The 17,607-nt window shown below is 51.1% G+C and overlaps 1 protein-coding gene across 1 annotated transcript; it reads right to left on the bottom strand.

Moving 5' to 3' along the window:
- Positions 1-856: 856 nt before the first annotated feature.
- On the bottom strand, positions 857-13,600 carry DRD4 (dopamine receptor D4). The gene is made up of 4 exons (XM_030483739.1): positions 13,334-13,600; positions 2,718-2,830; positions 1,842-2,389; positions 857-1,123 (listed from the first exon to the last, which is right to left on the bottom strand). The coding sequence occupies exons 1-4, from the start codon at positions 13,598-13,600 to the stop codon at positions 921-923; spliced, it is 1,131 nt and encodes a 376-aa protein (XP_030339599.1). The 3' UTR covers positions 857-920.
- Positions 13,601-17,607: the final 4,007 nt, after the last annotated feature.

The following is a 17,607-nucleotide window of genomic DNA, read 5'->3' as shown; positions in this document are numbered from 1 at the left end:
TAGTAATTCAGGCTAATCAGGTGCTGTCACTCGTGGCTGAAGATGGTGCCCAGGCTTGAGGGGCCCCACATGCTGCTGGGAGGAGGGGGGGGGTGGGTTTCATCTCACAGCTCTCAGGGGTCACTTCTGTTGGTTATTTGCTCCCATTTGGTACTGGTGGGTGAGGAGGATGGTGTTCAGCTCACAGTCCAGGAGGGGTCTCCCTGAATCAGAGTGATCCAATCCAGCATCACAAATCCTATCCGGAGTTACAGGAAAGTTAATAACAGAGAAAGATGAGATGGAAAATGCCAGAGTCTGATGGCTTCTGATGAGTCTGTTCCTTCCTGTGTGACACTCGGAGGTATCATTACATGGTGCTCCCTGTGCTCCAGGGGCAGAGGCTGGTTTGTCACTCCCTGTGTTCCAGGGGATGGAGGCTGGTTTGTCACTCCCTGTGTTCCAGGGGATGGAGGCTGGTTTGTCACTCCCTGTGTTCCAGGGGATGGAGGCTGGTTTGTCACTCCCTGTGCTCCAGGGGATGGAGGCTGGTTTGTTGTCCTGTGCAGGGACTCATTTGTGACTCTCCAGGCCAGAGCAGCCACCAGGATCAAAGCTGTCCCAGCTCTAGGCATCTTGGTGGGACAGGGGTAGGTCACTTCCCCTAGTGCCGGCCCAGAGAAGCGCAGCCCAGCCCAAACACTTCAACCCAAAGCCAGGCCCAGCTCTGTCATCCATTTTCTGCTTACACCACGCACCAAGTGTTAAACAAGTCTCAGAGCTGTATCCAGGGGTACCCACCTGTAACTCCTTGTTGTAATGAGTTGGTAACACACAGCCTTCAGCTGTCCCCCTCCCCCAGCAAAGACAGCAGCCCTTAGACAGAAATAGAACTTTAATGAACTATACAAAACCCCACCCGCCCGGCCCTGTCCCAGGGCTCAGCAGAAGAGGTGCAAGACCTTGCGGAAGAAGTTCCTGAACTCGGCGTTGAACACGGTGTAGATGATGGGGTTGACGGCGCTGTTGACATAACCCAACCAGGTGACGGTGCTGGTGACTTGAGTGGGAACAGCACAGGACTTGCAGAGAGCCTTGGTGATGTGGACCACGAAGAAAGGAGTCCAGCAGAAGAGGAAAGCACCTGCAGAAGGACAGTGAATGTTAAAAAGGGGTTAATTGAACAAAAAAAGGTTAATAAGTTAATTTAACAAAAAAAGGGGTTAATTTAACACAAAGCCTGGGCTAAACAAGAAGGGAGAGAGCTCAGAGGGCCAAGGCAGAAGCAGCAGATGGGCTGATGTGTAGAGCTGGGTTCATGCCCAGACAAGGATGTATTTATCATCCTAAACACTGGTGCAAAGTCAGAGTTACGGATCAGTTTGGATTTGCATTTAAGGTGTGAGGAGTCACAGGTTTACCTTGAGTAAGAGGTTGGGTTACATACGCTGTAGGTGCTCCTGCTCTGTCCCAGGGGAGGTGTCTGGTGGCACTACCCTGCTCAAAGGGATACTGAGACTTTCCCCAGATAATCATTTCCTGATGATGAGCAATGAGCGCAGCGGATCTTAAGCCACAACCAGGCACAGGGACAAGGGGAGGGTGGGTGTTAAAACGAGTGTATGTGAGGGAGAGGGAGGAGGACCTGGGCTGGAATAAGAGGGAGGTGGCTCTTGTCTCACCCTCACCCCCTCCAGCAAGGACAAAACCCAGTCCTCAGCACTACACCTGGGCCATGCAGCTCCTGGTAGGGGAGGCCAAGGTGTGTGTTAGCTTCCCCAGGTTCAAACAAGTCCTGCTTGGACCAAGCCCAGCACGACATGTCCCCTGCCCTTCCCCAGCCAACCCCAACTACTCCTCACCAACAACGACAGGCAGCACCCGCATGGCCTTCCGCTCCCGGCCATTGATCTTGGCCTGCTTCCGACTGTGTCCCGGGTGTGGGTATTTGAGGTGGGAGTAGGAGACAGTCTGGATCCCATTGCTCATCCCACAGTCTCCTGGGTGGCTGGAGAGGACATAGGGGTTGCACTCATCTGGCTCCAGCCTGGTCTGCTCGCTCGCAATGAAAGTTCCAGGGTGATAGAGCTTCCTGTTGGCCCCGTAGATGCCGCCCCTGAGCTTGGCCTTCCGGGCTTCTTCCCAGCGCTTGAGTCCTTGGAACATGGCGCAGTAGAGCACCAGCATGACGGGGCACGGGATGAAGAAGGAGCAGATGGAGGAGTATATGATGTAGTTGTCATCCTCCAGCTGACACAAGCTGGGGTCCCGGTTTGGGACACTGTTGAGGCCAAATATGACGGGGGATGCGACGGCAAAGGCGAATATCCAGGTGGTGGATATGAGGATCAGCTGCCGCAGGTCGATCTGTCGCCGGTTGTAGTTCAGGGGGATTGAAACAGCGATAAACCTGCCAACACAGGCCCCAGGTGAGTCAGTCCCTGTATGGTGGTGGTACCACTGGTAACGTGAGTCCTAAAGCCTCTTGCCACTGCCCTTCCCCCTGGTGAATTCACTTACAGAGCCAAGGCCTGGGCTATCACCAGTCAGCCCCTCAGAAGAGCACCCGAAGGGGCAGCTCTGCCCTTATCATGTTATTGTGCAAGGGTATGGATGGACACAAAGCTGGTGAAGGGGGAAATGAAGGGCAGAGCATGGGGCCTGCAGGGAAGCAGCTTGGTGCCAGGACACAGCTTTCCCTCCCCTGGCATGAGGAGGAGGAGGAGGAAGGCACTTACCGATCCACACTGATAGCACAGAGATTGAAGATGGAGGCTGTGCACAACATCACGTCCATGGTCATCAGAGCATCGCACAGCACCATGCTGAGGGACCACACACCTCCCTGGAACTGAAAAGATCCCCAAGGTCAGCAGGTGCCATGTCCCACTGTGTGAAAATGCCTCAAAACAGCTCCGTGCCTGGGCACCTCCACCACTCACGTCTCCCTCCAGGTGAGCAGCCAGCCCTGGAGCACTCCTGCTCCAGGCATGATCCTCTCTGCCCAGGAAAGCAGCAGCACATGGAATAGCCCCCCACAAGAGCTCACAGCTTGCCTGGGACATTGTGGTCCCAGCCTGGTTGGAGAATTGAGCCCACAACCCACCAGCATTGCCAAGCAAGGGGTGCTGGGCACACTAAAGGGTGCAGAGGCCCATTAATGGGAATCCAAACTCCTCAAACTCCATGCCACAATCCCCCCAGTAATGCAGGGCTCAGCATTCCCTACACAGCATCACTAGCCATGGGTCACTGAGGAGGCAGGGAGAGGCTCTTGAATAAGGGACAGAGCACAGACCTCCTCTTTCATGTTCCAACTGCTCCAACACCCTGTTTGCAGCTGATGTGATAGTTCCAGGTGCTACACAATTGTTTGGTTCTGTCATGCTAAGCCCAAGGCCGGACTGTTCAAGGCAGTCAGACACCATCTCTTGCCCCTGCTCTCCAGTTGCCAGACATGTGCCATTGGTCTGTATTACTCAGAAGCACTGGCTCTGCTATGCAAAAGGTATTAAGTTAAAAATCTACACTTCTGTGTCCTAAATAATTCTCAGAAGAAACCCAACAAAACCAGGAAATGGCCCAGGGTTTGTGCTTTATCAATACCAGCCCATGGAACTGGAATGTTTGCTCAGCAGGGTGCTGTGAATCAGCTGTTGGCAATGGGAATGGAAGGATGAGCTCAAGGAGCACTAAAATAAGTCAGGGTTCACCAACCAGACACTTGTCCAGACCCTCCTGCATCCAGAGCTGATGCACTGAACATCACCTTCCTTTCCTCACACCAGGAAACTGCCTCCAGGAGGAGACCATCAACAGCATTTTAATCAGACCAGGAGGAGACCATTAACAGCATTAATACAAGAGAAGCTGCCTTTGTTTTCCCCTGACAATAAAAGAGGGGCTTAAAACCCTGCTCAGCTCAAGCTCAGCCCCCTCCCTCCTAGTTCAGCAGCTCAGAGGAGGGAGGGCTCCCTCCTTCCCCCGTGTCATGCTCAGACAAAGCTCAGACCCCACACACTGTGTGGGGGCTGCAGGCAGCGACTCCAGATGAAGTTCTTGTCCAACCCACTCAGCCCCAGGCACAACAAATTGAGCTGCCTGTGTCTGCTCTAACGGGGTCCTGAGCCTCTCTGCTGCTGCTGTCAGGAGCAGGGCACAAAGTGGGGGCACTGGCAGGGAACATTGAGATGTTACCTGGCAAGAAATAAGCTCAGCTCAGCAAGAAACACACGAGCTCCTGTGGGCACCCTGTGCCAGTGCCTCAGCACCCTCACAGGGAAGAACTTCTGCCTGAGAGCTCATCTCAATCTCTCTGCTGGTAAGTTAAAGCCATTCCCCTTGGCCTGTATGTGTATTTATAAAATTTAAAGTTAATGTATTTATGATTAGAAATTAGATTGCATACAAAGAAATATAAAATGCCTCTGGAACGTTGCAAAACATCAAACTATATATACTCTACATATACTCTCACTATTATAAATATATATTATTGTAGTAATAAATATAACATAAATACTGCTACATGCAATATATATGATTAACTATATATTTTTATCTATATGTAATGTGTTATATAAAAATATTTATATATATAAATATGTATGTGTCCCATGGACTTTATTTTCTATACTTATATTTTAATCCATATAATTTATCAATGAATTAATATTATGTATTATACAGTGCATTAATATATAAATATAACATAGAACATATATACATATAGGGATCCTTGTATTATAGAACATATAATAATAATATAATATAGAACATATGGTGAGGCGCTGGCACAGGGTGCCCAGAGAAGCTGTGGCTGCCCCATCCCTGGCAGTGTTCAAGGCCAGGTTGGACACAGGGGCTTGGAGCAACCTGCTCTAGTGGAAGGTGTCCCTGCCCGTGGCAGGGGGTTGGAGCTGGAGGAGCTTTAAGGTCCCTTCCAACACAAACCAGTCTGTGACTCTATGATATATAAATAATGTCTATATTATACATCCTATATTATGGTAATATGCAGTAAACTACACAAACCATACATAACATATTATTATATATTATGTATTCTGCTTTACAACATCAATGCTACAGCTGTGTTTGTGGAGCTGCTCTGTGGTACCTGAACCTTCAAGAAGCACACCTGAAGCACACCCCCTGGAGACAGAGCTGCTATTCCACCACATCCCTGGGTTAGCTCTGTAATACACACTTTGGGAGCAATTTTAACTGTTGTTAAGAAATGAGAGGGAAAGCTAAAAAAGCCCAATCCAGCATCTCAAGAGAATGAGGAATAAGCCCAACACCTTGCATGGGGACAACAGAGGACGTGCCAAGAGTGCAGAGAGGAGTTCCACCATGTGCCAGCGCCAAGTGAGGAATGATGGGATGAAGCCAAGAAGAGAAATAATTAAACAGTTGCTGTATTTGGTTCTAAAACAGGTGAGGTAGGGAAAAGGGCTTTCGTTTTGGCTAAGTAACGTGAAACAAAGGCACCCAGGGAGGCAGGTGGCACCTCCCAGCACTTATGCACAGGTTACATGACCAAAACTGATGAGTAAACTGGGAGCATGTGCCCTGAGCAGCCCCACTTCCCCAGGCACACAGCCAGGGGACCCCAGAGTGAGCCAGGCACTTCCACCCCTACTCCACTGCTACTCCCCAGCCTCTCCCCAAAGCAAACCTATAGCAACAGTCACCCGGTGCCCATACAGTCTAACTTTGCTGACCCCATGCACAGTTCAGAGTGTGGGTTTGTTCATGTACAGATGCTAAACAACAGGTTGTGGTTTTATCCATCCTGGCACAAGGAACACAGCCACGTAATGCTGGGCAGGAGCAGAACCCCCTGCCCCTGCCAGAACAGCTCTGCAGGGTTACTATCAGGCAGTAATGATGTCATGCACGGGATTATAATTAGTGGAGCTGCAAAGCCAAAGGAGACTCTGAAGAAACTGTTTGGCTATTTTTGTATAGCCATCTCCCTGAGAGGTAGCCCAAACCTCCTGGGAAGGGCTGGCTTCAGACCTGAATGCTTCATCCAGCCTCTTCTCTAGCACGGATCAGCCACCCCAAACTGAATCTGGGAGCTGAATCAGGAGAACCAACCCTCCAGTTGTTGCCGAGCTCGCTGGGACCCTGCCAACGTCAAATCTGATTCTGGGCTGCAGTTTCCAAAACCTGTGTGATTTTGGGGAACTAATTGGTTCTGAAAAGGACAAGAGCTCTTGGGCTGCATCATCTCCAGAGGACTCAGCCTTTACCGAGAGATTCACGATGGGCTCTTAGGAAATGCTCCAAACCCTTCCTTTCCCCAACAACCCCCAGCACTGACTGGGGGGAACATGCTGGGTGAGGACTTCCTGTTATACCATGTTTCTTGGCTGCAAAATGTGCCAAGAACCTCTTGGATGGGTGAGTGACTTTGGATTAGAGGCGTAGCTGGCTTTGCAGGGCCATGTGATCGAGTGGTACCTAATCACAGGAGAAGATTAGCCCATCGAGGTACGCAGCGTAGGGCTTTAGGGATCATAAACAGCTCAAGCTGCCTCTAAGACATGCTCCAGAGGGACTCCACTTCCAGCGGCTCTTTTGGGTTCTCTGCTTTTTCAGCCCGAGGTCCCTTGTTTTCCTCCAGCGATGCTCATCAGTGGTGCTGCTGCTGCGAGGACACGGGGAGGTGCACAGCGAAAACATGCTCTGGAGACAAAGTGCCTCCCCTAACAAATTAAATCAGAGCTGCAAATATAACCTCACCAAGCCAGCCTAGCTGCTGCATCGCTTCTAAGGCTGGTGGCATGTTCTGCACAGCTCTGGCTGAGCCTTGCTTGGGTGAGGATATTGGCCACCACCCTCAAAACCTCCAGGCATCACTTCTTGGAAGAGGATGGAAAACTATATGGGCAGAGAGGGTCATGCTCTGCTGTAGCTCAGCGCTTCATGGCAGACAAGGAAGGTTTATAGGAAGGTGATAATGGTCACTGCTGCAGACACAAGCCCCTTTCCCAGTGGTATCCCAGGTGCAGAGTGGCTGCTTCTTTAGCCAACCAGGGTTGGCAATGCCATTAAATTCACATGTAACCACTGTGGTCTCTTGCAATATACCAGTATCTCACTACAAATGGCACTTAGGTTCTGAATCAAGCATGATGTGCAGAGGAGGAACAACTCCAACTGCTTCTTACTAAGAAATGTTCAAGGCCAGGTTGGACACAGGGGCTTGGAGCAACCTGCTCTAGGGGAAGGTGTCCCTGCCTGTGGCAGGGGATTGGAGCTGGATGAGCTTTAAGATCCCTTCCAGCACAAACCATTCTATGATTGAATACAAAAAGGTTACGGAAAAGATTTTGTAGGACGGTGGATGGCAGGAGATGGGACTTGACTTCTCAAACACCCTTGCGGGCTGCCTTCCTAGTCAGGTCATTTTGATGTCCCTATCCCTACACCCAACTGATTTCCAAGACAAAAATCTGCCTTCTTGCAAACTAGCCTGTTGCCTGAAGAGCTCTTACACCACCAGTGCTCCTGAGGGCATGAACCAGGACAGGGCCAAAGGGTTTAGTCTTCTTATTGATAACAGCTCTTGTCTCAGTCCTGTCACATGCTTCTACAGGGCACCACACGGCAGCTGCATACCTGCCCCTCTTGCCAGCCCTACAAACAGGCTTACTAAGAAGCAGAGGGCAGAAAGGGATCCTTTGATCTTTGGCGATAAGATACACAGCAACAGCAGCCTCAAAGTGAATGAAGAGCTGCCCAGATGAATTTCTGAACAAGCACCTGCCTGCCCTCAGCAAGGACATGGCTCAAACACATCACATAGAAGACATCAAAAGCACTAGTCCTCAGAGCCAAGGCCTGCTGAGAAGGCTACACCACCAATCAGAAGAGCAATAACCTTGCAAGGGGGCAAAGTCCAGCATCAAAGAACTGTCCAAATGCCACAAGGAGCAGACTCTGGGCCTTTTTCATGAGCTGTGATGGCTTCTGCATTCTCCAAAGACACAATGCAGCTGCAAGGGGAGAGGAAGGTGGCCTCACGTCTGCTCTAACATCCTTTCTTGACTTAAGTCATTGAGGTCGAGGGTTTTCAGAGTGAGAAGAAAGTCTCATCATCCACCTGAAGCATTATGAGGGTCCAAAATTCAAAGACACCTCCCCATGATTAACTGGTCACTGAAAATAAAATCCTTAGCACTGGTGTGTATCACCTCCCAGTATGTGTGCAGAGACTGTGGCTCAGGCAGCAGTCAGGCCTACAAGAACATCTCTTTCCACTAAGACTGTATGATTTGGGAATGGCTAATCTTGAACACTGCAACAGAAAGGATGACACGCACTCACAGGGAGCCACAGGAAATCTGGAGGAGGGTAGAGCTCTGGTCTCTCAGCAGAAGAGCTGCATCACAAGCACATATACACATGAGATGCTTCAAAGAGCCCTTTTGATACCAGTGGTATAAGTGACACCCAGAAAATGTTATGCAGAACAGCCTCACCCTGACCAAGAGCACAGCTTGTGTGACAGTACTGGCTGCTCTGCAGCTCTGGGGATGTGTGAGGTGGAGTGTCTGCTGGAAAGGCCCATCCTGCCTGACCTGTGAAAGGAGCTGGGTAAGCACTGCTAAAACCATTTCCTTTTTTTCTTACTCACACAGATCTTAGTGGCAAAGACGTTTATGTAATGCTGCCTTGCCCAGCCCCTGGATCAGATGTGTTCCTCAGCTCAGGAAACCAGCATGGATTAAGGAGAGCTGACCAGAGGAGCCCTGTGCAGAGCGAGGCAGGTAAGAGGGATGTTCTACAGTGAGTACAAGAGTGGAAGCTGCTCAGCCTGACATCTGCCCTAATTGCTGGGGATGCCTTCACTTAATGAGGACCAGATAAACTGTGGCTTTGGCTCCTGCCATTGTCATGGAGTCTTTGGGCAGAGGAAGCAGTTAGTTAAAAACAGACAAGCCTTTGGAGCCATGCAGCTCCCTCCCTGCAGATTTCTAGTGGCAAAGCCACTCAGAGCCCAAGGAGATTCTGTAGTACCTCCACAGTACCTTGTAGCTCTGCTTTCTCATGTGTCCTCACTGCCTCAGGGGAGTGGTAACCCCCATTGTCGGTGCTGTCACTGCTCCAGGCTGACTCTGGTATCTTCTCCTGGCCTCTCTTCACACAAAAGCAGGGCTTTGCTCCTGGGGAATCACTGTGCACCCCTGGTAGTGCCCCAGGCCACCTTCTTCCCGCTTGCTTCCCATCATCCTTGCCTTACTGGCACTGGATTGATTGCTAGGAGAGTATTTCATGCTCTCCTCAGAAAGACAAGGCTGCTGCAGATGAGTGGTCTACCTTCCCCATGGATTTTTACCTCTCCCTGTCATACTGCTAAGACCTGAGATTCCCAAGCAAGTTGGAAGAGAAGCACCTTCTGCACATCACGGCAGCCTGCTGTGTGGTGATCAACAACTGGCAAGCACTAGAACACGTCCCTGTTCTGTGGTTGAACAAGTTCAGTGGAGGGTGCTGGACACATCTGCATCACCACACTGTTATTTGGTGTATGACTTCCTATGCACATGCTGATAGCAGTAGCTGACATGGCAAACATTCACCTCCATCCAAGCCAGCACTCCAGACAGAGTGAGGAATGATCAGGGTCCAGAAGTTCATCTGGTTTTCTTTAAAGATATGTAGTTCTAGACAGAAACTGGCTGCAAACACTGCCCTGTCAGGACTTCATGTCCACAGGCTCAGTTTGGAAACTGATGCTTTAAGCCAGTGGAAAGCTGATGTTTCTTCCTTCACATCCATAGGGTACTTCCTGGTTGTGAAGGATCAGAACTGACAAGTGACAGCAACATTTGGGTTTATGGAAGACCAGCTTTGTAACAGCAGTTTTAGCACTTTCTCATTAAGGTCAAGCATTAACTTGAGCTGCTCAGGTAGGTAAATTTGACAGGACGAATTAATGAGGAAAGAAATACATTCTGAAGCACTCCCACCAATGCACAGTGAGCACTAGAGAGAGTTTTAGGACAGGCAGGATTCAGGAGAAAATGTTCATCTCACACAGACGAGGCTGGTCAGTGGGGAGAAGATGCCCACAGGCTTTCCTGCATGCCTGGAGAGAGCCACAGAGCCCCAGGTCAGTGGGAGCTATTCATTTTAGTTCCAAAGAAAGTTCTCTGAGCCAAGGACTGTCCATTTTTATATTGGTTGTGGGCCCACAACTGGCCAGGAGTAAGACACACCATCTCCTGGTCACCATGAGAGCACCACTGCACACTGTGGTGCTTCTCCCCTGAGCTGCACCTGAGAGGACAGGACTAGGGGAGGTTTGCTTTAGATGGTCCCATTTCCTGCCCTTCTGCCAAGCTCTGGTTCCCGTTGAGGCTGCAGTGATTGTGAAATGGTACAGAAAAGAAGCAGTTGTGACCACACACACCAATTTCCCCCTTATCTCGCACCTGCTTTCAGCAATCCTCCAACCCTGCAGGCACAAACAAGGGACATACAGTGAGAACTGACACAATTTGGCTTCCTACAGCCAAGACCTCTGAATCCTCCTCATGGACTAAGGGTTTATTTGTGACAAAAAGTTACGCTGGCTCTTTCAGAAATACAGAAGGAGAATAGGTGACAACAACTGCAGCTGAAGCATCACAATCAGCTTTTTTAGCAACTAGAAATAACAGTCAAGATCAAGGCCTCTCACACTGTGTTCCAGCTTCTGTGAACAGCAGCAAAGGATAATTCACATCTCACAGGAAGGAATCCCATCCCCTCTGACGCTTGTGGGAGATCTGTTGTGGGGATGTCAGATCTCACCTCAAATGTTAAATCCCTCCAGCTGTCTTCTAAAGCCCTGCCTGGGAGGGATGGTTCCAAACACCAAACACAAGAAGAGTTCATACAGGAAGAAAGCACAAGATGACCAAGCATCTCCTGCTGAATGAAAGAAGTGGTCAGAGTTCCTTGTTCTGTTCCTGTTCAACAAGAAGCAAAAAAATACCCACCCTCTCAGCTGGTTTTCAAGTTTTCCAATAGCCCTCAAAGTCACCTTTACTCTGTCAGGAGCTGCACTCAAGTTAAAAACAACCACCAAAGAAAAATCCCACAGCAAGAACAAAGGTTGATCTGAACATTCAGGACTGCCCATGCCACATTGTCAGTGGGTAAATGCAGTGGTACAGAATGCAAGTTGAATTCAAGCTGGTTTTAAGCAGCAGCAACCACTATAGCCCCTGTCAAGCGTCTGATTCTTGTTTTGCTTTGCCTCCAAGAAAAGAAAAACTAAAACCTACAAGAATTCCATCCCCTGGCACTGCTTCAATGGTTACTCAAACTTCCCCTCAGCATATTTCTAAGGTTCATGCAGGGCTGAACACCCATTGTCCAAGCATCCAGAATTTGTGGGATGTCTGTGGTACCCAAGGAAAGCCCCACGCTGCTGATGCCCAAATGGAAGCATTTTCAGAGGTATCCCAGTGTATATTAACCTGCATTTTACAGATACCAGCAAAGCTCAAGCCTGCAGGCAAGAGGAAACCACACTGGTGTGTGTGGCTGCCCACAGAAACAGGAGCTGGAAGCATGGAGAGACAACAGAAAGAGCAAGGAGAAAAAGGAGATCCAAGTTAGCAAAAGCAGCTGTGAAGAAGAATGAAGACAGAGACTTTCCAACCACCAAAACCAGAGAGATTGTGAAGGAAGAGCAAAACCACTACAACCAAACAGCATGGGGGGTTCTTGTCAGTGTGGTGGAAAGGGGAATCTAATGCTCCTCTTCTTCACTGGTTCTCAGTATGGTCCCCAGATGAGCCTGTCCCTCTAGAATACCTGTCTTCAGAGAGGTCACAGTGTCCTGCAAAATCCTAGGACCAGGTAGAGAGGCTAAAAGCATCCTAAGCTCTAATCCTCAGCCTGCCTTGCTTAAGTATAGCTCCATGCCTGTGAGGTGCTGAGCAGCAGCCCTGCTGTGGGAGAGAATGGGAGATGCTACAGCCCGAACACTGCTGGTGTGCTCTTGTGTTTGCCTTCAAGGACAGGAACACCATTTGGTCTCACTCTTGGGACAACCCCTTTCACTCCCCAAGGAAGCATTAAGCCACCACCTTGCAACTCATGTGTCTATCAGAAAATGCAAGGTTCATCACACTGCAGCTTGCTGGGGCTGCTCACTGTGCACAAGGTTGTGTCCTGCCTCTCCCCACATCTGGAAAGAAGAGGACTGCTCTTTCTTCCACAGGGGTGGGTACAAAAACCTGTTATTTTGGCTTGTGGTGCTTTCATCCACTGGAGCAGGGAAGGAGGTGACAGCTAGTGCTAATGGTCAGGCTCTAGTAGGGCTCCTCACCCCCATCCAACACAGCCCCCCACTTAAAGGCATTATCAATCCCCTCACAGTAAACATTTGTCTCCCTGTTACAGAGACACAGAGAGAGAGATCCAAAACCGCTCAGCCTCCGGAGCTCCTGTTTTTCTTTCCCTCAGCTGTCACAGTCTTGGAGGTGAACAGAAAACCTGACCCAAAGTCTCCCTAAGGTGGCTCTCCACGACCACCAGCACATGCAGGGTCAGGCTTGTGCAAACCACAGAACCTGCCAGGAGGAGCCCTGCAGCAACCCAGCCAAAGGTACCTTGATGTAGAGTGACAGATCCTACTTAGCTCCCTAAAAAGACCTCTTTCCCCTCTCAACTCGACATGGGAACCTGATTCTTGGCTAAAGGTGTCCCTTATGGTCCATCTTGTCTAGACTGTGCTTTTGCCATGAAAGGTTCGACCAGATGACCCTTGAGGTTCTGTTCCAACCTGATATTCCATGATTCTATTCTGATTGCCGCCAAAACCTGCTCACCTTACGCTGGACAGCACAGCTCTGTCACACAGGAGCTCTCTCCCTTCCTAACCATTTGCTGATGGCAACACAAAGGCTCCCCAGAGCTGCCGACCCGGCCCGGGGAGACACACTCCCCCGGGGCATCTCCACTCGGGGCATTTGCAGCTCGGCAATGGCCCGGCAGGACCGAGGAGCCCCCGAACTTGCACGGCGCCGGCTGCCGCCACCACCGGTCACTGTCCTGCAGTGGATTTGCGATGCTGACAGCCGAGGTTCCATGAGAGACTCAGAGGTAAAAGCCGCGGCGGTTTGAAAGCGCCACCAGGGTCCCTGCAGCGGAGCAGGGCTGGGGCTGTCCCGAAGGGCTGAGCAGTGGCGGTGGCACCCCCGATCCGGAGGGATGGAGGTGGGGAGCAAAACGGAGAAGGGCTTTAACCCTCGATCCTTGGTCTCTTGACGATCCCGCCCCGCAGCCCTGTAACTTTCAGGATCCCCCGCCCAGCCAGTGCCCCTCCATCCCCGGTGCTCACCTCGGAGTAGACATAGAGGGGCAGGACGAGCAGGGCGAGCAGCAGGTCGGCGACGGCGAGGCTGACGATGAAGTAGTTGGTGGTGGTCTTCAGCGCCCGCTCCGTGCAGACGCTGAGGCAGACGAGCCCGTTGCCGCCCACGATGAGCAGGATGAGGACGATGCCCAGCACCAGGGCGGCGATGTTGTGCCCGGCGGCCGGCGGTGGCGGGGCCGGGGGCAGCGCGGTGCCGTTGCAGGGCGCGGCCCCGGTGGTGCCGTTGCCCATGGCGCGGCCCCGGCGCGGCCCCGGCAGCCCGGCGCATGGGAGCGCCCCCGACCGCGGGCGCCCAGCTCAGCCCCACCGCCGCTGCCGCCGCCTCCCGCCGCGCTCAGCCCCGCGGCCGCGCTCCGCCGGCCCGCACCAAACTTTCCGCGGAGCGGGGAGGAGCCTCCGCCGCCCGCCCCACCCGGCTGCGGCCCCCGCGCTCCCAACTGGGTCACCAAGCGGCTTAAGGGGTGGCGGGGGGGGGGGAGGAACGGACTCCCGGGGTCCCTGTCCCGCTCCCCCCGCCGAGCCCCGGGGGACCCCCACCCGCTCCGGCCCGGAGGTGAGAGGCGCGTTGTGGAGGTGGCCCGTCTAGCCCTTGGAGGATGCTCGTCGTGGGACCGATCTCCGTTTGTGGTCCAGCTATTCCCGTGGCCCAGGTGAGTGCTGGCAGTCCGGGCTTTACCGAGAGAATGCCGGGGATTAGCGCCTTGCCCTTCACTGCCCAATTTACCTCAGCCACCTCCTCCAGTGGAGGAGCCACCTTCTCCTGGGATTAGGCTTTACGTTGCCTCTTGAGCAGGAGGAAGAGGACAGCTGTGCACTGCCACACCTAAGATTTCTTCTTTGATTTGCCACCCTCCTTCAGGTACAGCAGCAGTGGGTTGGTGTTCCATATTTGGCACTTCCCACCTCAAAGCAGTGGTCAGTTGCCCTGTGAGTGGTAAAAACCAGCACATTTCTCTCCATTCCTCTGAATGGGACCAGGTCTTTCTCCAAACAGCACTGGAGTGGGAACTCACGTGCCTTAGGCTCTGCCTGTGCTTCTGCGTTCTTTTGGGAACAGTCTGTGCTGGACTCTGGTGGGCACAATCACGGCTGCACATCCATCAGGTTGGGAAGAGCTCATCTGGCAGTGTCCTCATCTGCTGGGAAGTTCAGACAAGGAAGATCTGTGTTATCCAGTGCAGTAAATGGAGACAAAAGTACCCCACCAGTGTTTTTTAAACCCATATGTCATGAGAGTGTGAGTGTGCTCAGTGGTTTCTATCACCTGGTCACAGCTGTCAGGTCTGGTGGCTGGTCCCTAAAAACCTCACTGCTGGCATTTGCTGCTGTCACAGCCTTCAACTCAGTGAGCTGGTATAGCAGCTTTTACTACAGCCCTTTCACTCCAAGAAATCAACTCAAATTAGCCAGAGGAGGTCCTGAAGTGCATTAATGAAATGGCACTGAAACCCTGTGTGGACAGAACACCCTTAATCTATTTATGTTTAAACTACCTGAGCAGCAAAGAGAGCGGGATGGGGCTGTGAATGAAGGCTCCCTTCCCACAGGGATTAACGCCTTGTACCTAATCCATGTTAGCAGTTAATTTCTATTCATTATCTTGATTTTCGCTGTGTGTTAGTGCAGAATGACTCTTAATTCTCAGCGTGGCAGCCCTTATTCCAGTCTAGCAGTGCTTTAATCCTAAACTAGTTTAATCCTGGAGTAGATTAAACTAATGTGAAATAAGGCTTTTGATGTCCAAAACTGAGCAGCTATGCGAAGCAGTAATTAGGGTGGCTCTTCCTCTGCACACTCACAGGCTGCACTAAGCCTTGCCCACCATCACTGAGCACCACAGTTCCTCCTTGTGTGCCTGCTGCCACTCTGCCCACAAGCATCCCTTGGCAGACACAGGGCTGTAAACCACGTCCTGCATGGGCTGACTGATTCAGCTCTGCTGTGTGACAGTGTTTGCAGGGGAGCACTGAATCCTGGAGAGCAAAGGTTAGCAGAAAAGCACCTTTTTTTCCTGTTGGCAGGTATAAGCATCAGACACAGTCCCTTTCTTGGATAAGAGGAACTGTCCTAGTGGAGGAGAAGGAAGTTTGGTGATACGTCAGGTCATATGAAGGTCATAGAATCACAGAATCCCAGCCTGGTTTGGGTTGGAAGGGACCGTAAAGCTCCTCCAGTTCCAACCCCCTGCCACGGGCAGGGACACCTTCCACTAGAGCAGGTTGCTCCTAGCCCCTGTGTCCAACCTGGCCTTGAACACCGCCAGGGATGGGGCAGTCACAGCTTCTCTGGGCACCCTGTGCCAGCACCTCAGCGCCCTCACAGGGAAGAGCTTCTTTCTTATAGGCAACCTGAACTTCCCCTGTTTAAGTTTAAACCCATCACCCCTTGTCCTGTCGCTACAGTCCCTGATGAAGAGTCTCTCTCCAGCATCCTTGTAGCCCCCTTCAGACACTGGATCTCATGTCACTGCAAGAAAAAAAGAGATGACAAATGACAGAGCCATTGGTCACTCTCATGGAAAGCAAAAAGTTACATGTCAAAGTGATGGACAGTGAGTGCTTAAGAGCACCTTTGGAGAGTGATGTGGTCAGTGGTTTTGAACAGCCTTGTTTTGCTTGGGTGTGCAGCTTGCAGCGTCCTGGTTCCCCTGTCACACTGTGACATGCTGCTGGCTCAGAGCAGGGGGACAGGCTGGGAAAGCCATCCATAGCTGCTCTTTTGTCAGGAAAAAATGCTTTATTCTGTCCTAAGGAGGTGCTATGAAGGACAGAAGATATGAACAGCAGCACCTCCTGCCAGCACAGACACCCCGGCCTCACGCAAGATGGTGCCTCAGTTTCCCTCTTATAAACTGGCAGACTGGTCCTGCAGCCACTCCAGAGACAGCTTTGTCCGTACACCAGGGATGGAGTCTCTGTGTAAACCCATGTCACTGCTTGTCAAATACAGGGAATGAGTCTCTCATACCCAGTTCCTCTTAGGACCTCTGCCTTTCCTTCTGTGCCTCTGGCATGCAAAGCCTTGGCTTGTGAGCTCAATGTCACCGTCACTGCCCTCCAGCCACCTCCAAACTCAGCTGCCAGAGACCAGCCCGTGGCAGCACCAGGAAAACACGCATTTCTTCTGCAAGCCAGCACAACAGTGGGAGATCTGCCTTTTCAGCTGAGCTGGTCCCCAGCATCCAGCCAAGGAGCCAGGAGTTCCACAGACCCCCCCAAGGACGAGTTAGTGGAGGATTCAGTCGTGAGCCAGTTCAAAGGATTAGGAAGGTTGGGAATTGTGGTACCTGTCAGAGATATGGAGCTTTTATCACTGTAGTTTCTCCCACTTGAAACACTGGATTTTTAAATAGAAAAAGAGAACAAAATTACCTGCCAGAGTTTCAGCTTAAAGTCAGCTGTTGAATAGTACCCTGATACCTGGGCAACAGATCACCGGGGCTATCTTGAGGTTCAGAACAAAGGGAGGAAAATCAAGAGCTTTTAAGGCCAATCGTGTTCCTTTTATTTGATATATTTAGCTGAGCAATTCTCTGTGAAAGTATCATCTGCAGCAAAGCCATCCTGCTTTACACTCTGAAATGCACTTCCCAGAAAAGAGACAGAGCAGCATCCTGCCTTTCAGGTTAACCTTTACAGGAGAGGGAGAGGACGGCACGGCTCTCCTGGCTTTCCGGGCTCTCTTGAGCCCCCTCCAAGAAGCTGCAGGGATTTATGTACTCACTGAATAGATCTTTTGACATTTAACATTCTGGCAAGTTATGATAAATCCGTGTAAGATGTAAAAACTAACGCATTTGGGATGGTAATTAGCCGTGGGGATGGAACTACAGAGAAAATGGCTGGATTTTCTGTCTCAGCTTCAAGACAACAGTAGATGTTTTTGAGGTTTCAGACTAAGCCACATAATTGATCTCATGCAGGGGTAACCTGCTGAAATCTAAGAGTTTGTGTCATAGGGCAGATCAAATTAATATACTTCAAGAGCTCCTAGTGGTTTTAAAACCTCAGTGAGCTTATTAGAGCCACTTGTTATGAGAAACCTCCTGGGGAGGAGGAGAAGGGAAGGCAGCATGGGCAGGGAAGGGCATGCCTGCAAGCAGCAAGCACTGATGAGTGCATCTCCATCCACCTCCATCTTCACAAAGCCTGTTCTTGCTCACCTGGAAGGGATGTTCTTTCAGGTCCCTGATAAAGTCCAAACAGGGATGCAGCCAAAATGAAGACCTGCAGCTGTGT

This window comes from Strigops habroptila, chromosome 4 (assembly GCF_004027225.2).
Source record: "Strigops habroptila isolate Jane chromosome 4, bStrHab1.2.pri, whole genome shotgun sequence".
NCBI classification, from domain to species: Eukaryota; Metazoa; Chordata; class Aves; order Psittaciformes; family Psittacidae; genus Strigops; species Strigops habroptila.
Note: the sequence above shows the minus strand (reverse complement) of the source record. Positions and strands in the feature narration are given on the sequence as shown.

Coding starts and splice junctions, on each gene's coding strand:
- DRD4 (XM_030483739.1), bottom strand. CDS start 13,600: ATGGGCAACGGCACCACCGGGGCCGCGCCCTGCAACGGCACCGCGCTG. Junction 2,831..13,333: donor CCCTCTATGTCTACTCCGAG/GTGAGCACCGGG, acceptor GGATCTTTTCAG/TTCCAGGGAGGTGTGTGGTC. Junction 1,124..1,841: donor GGTGCTGCCTGTCGTTGTTG/GTGAGGAGTAGT, acceptor GTCCTTCTGCAG/GTGCTTTCCTCTTCTGCTGG.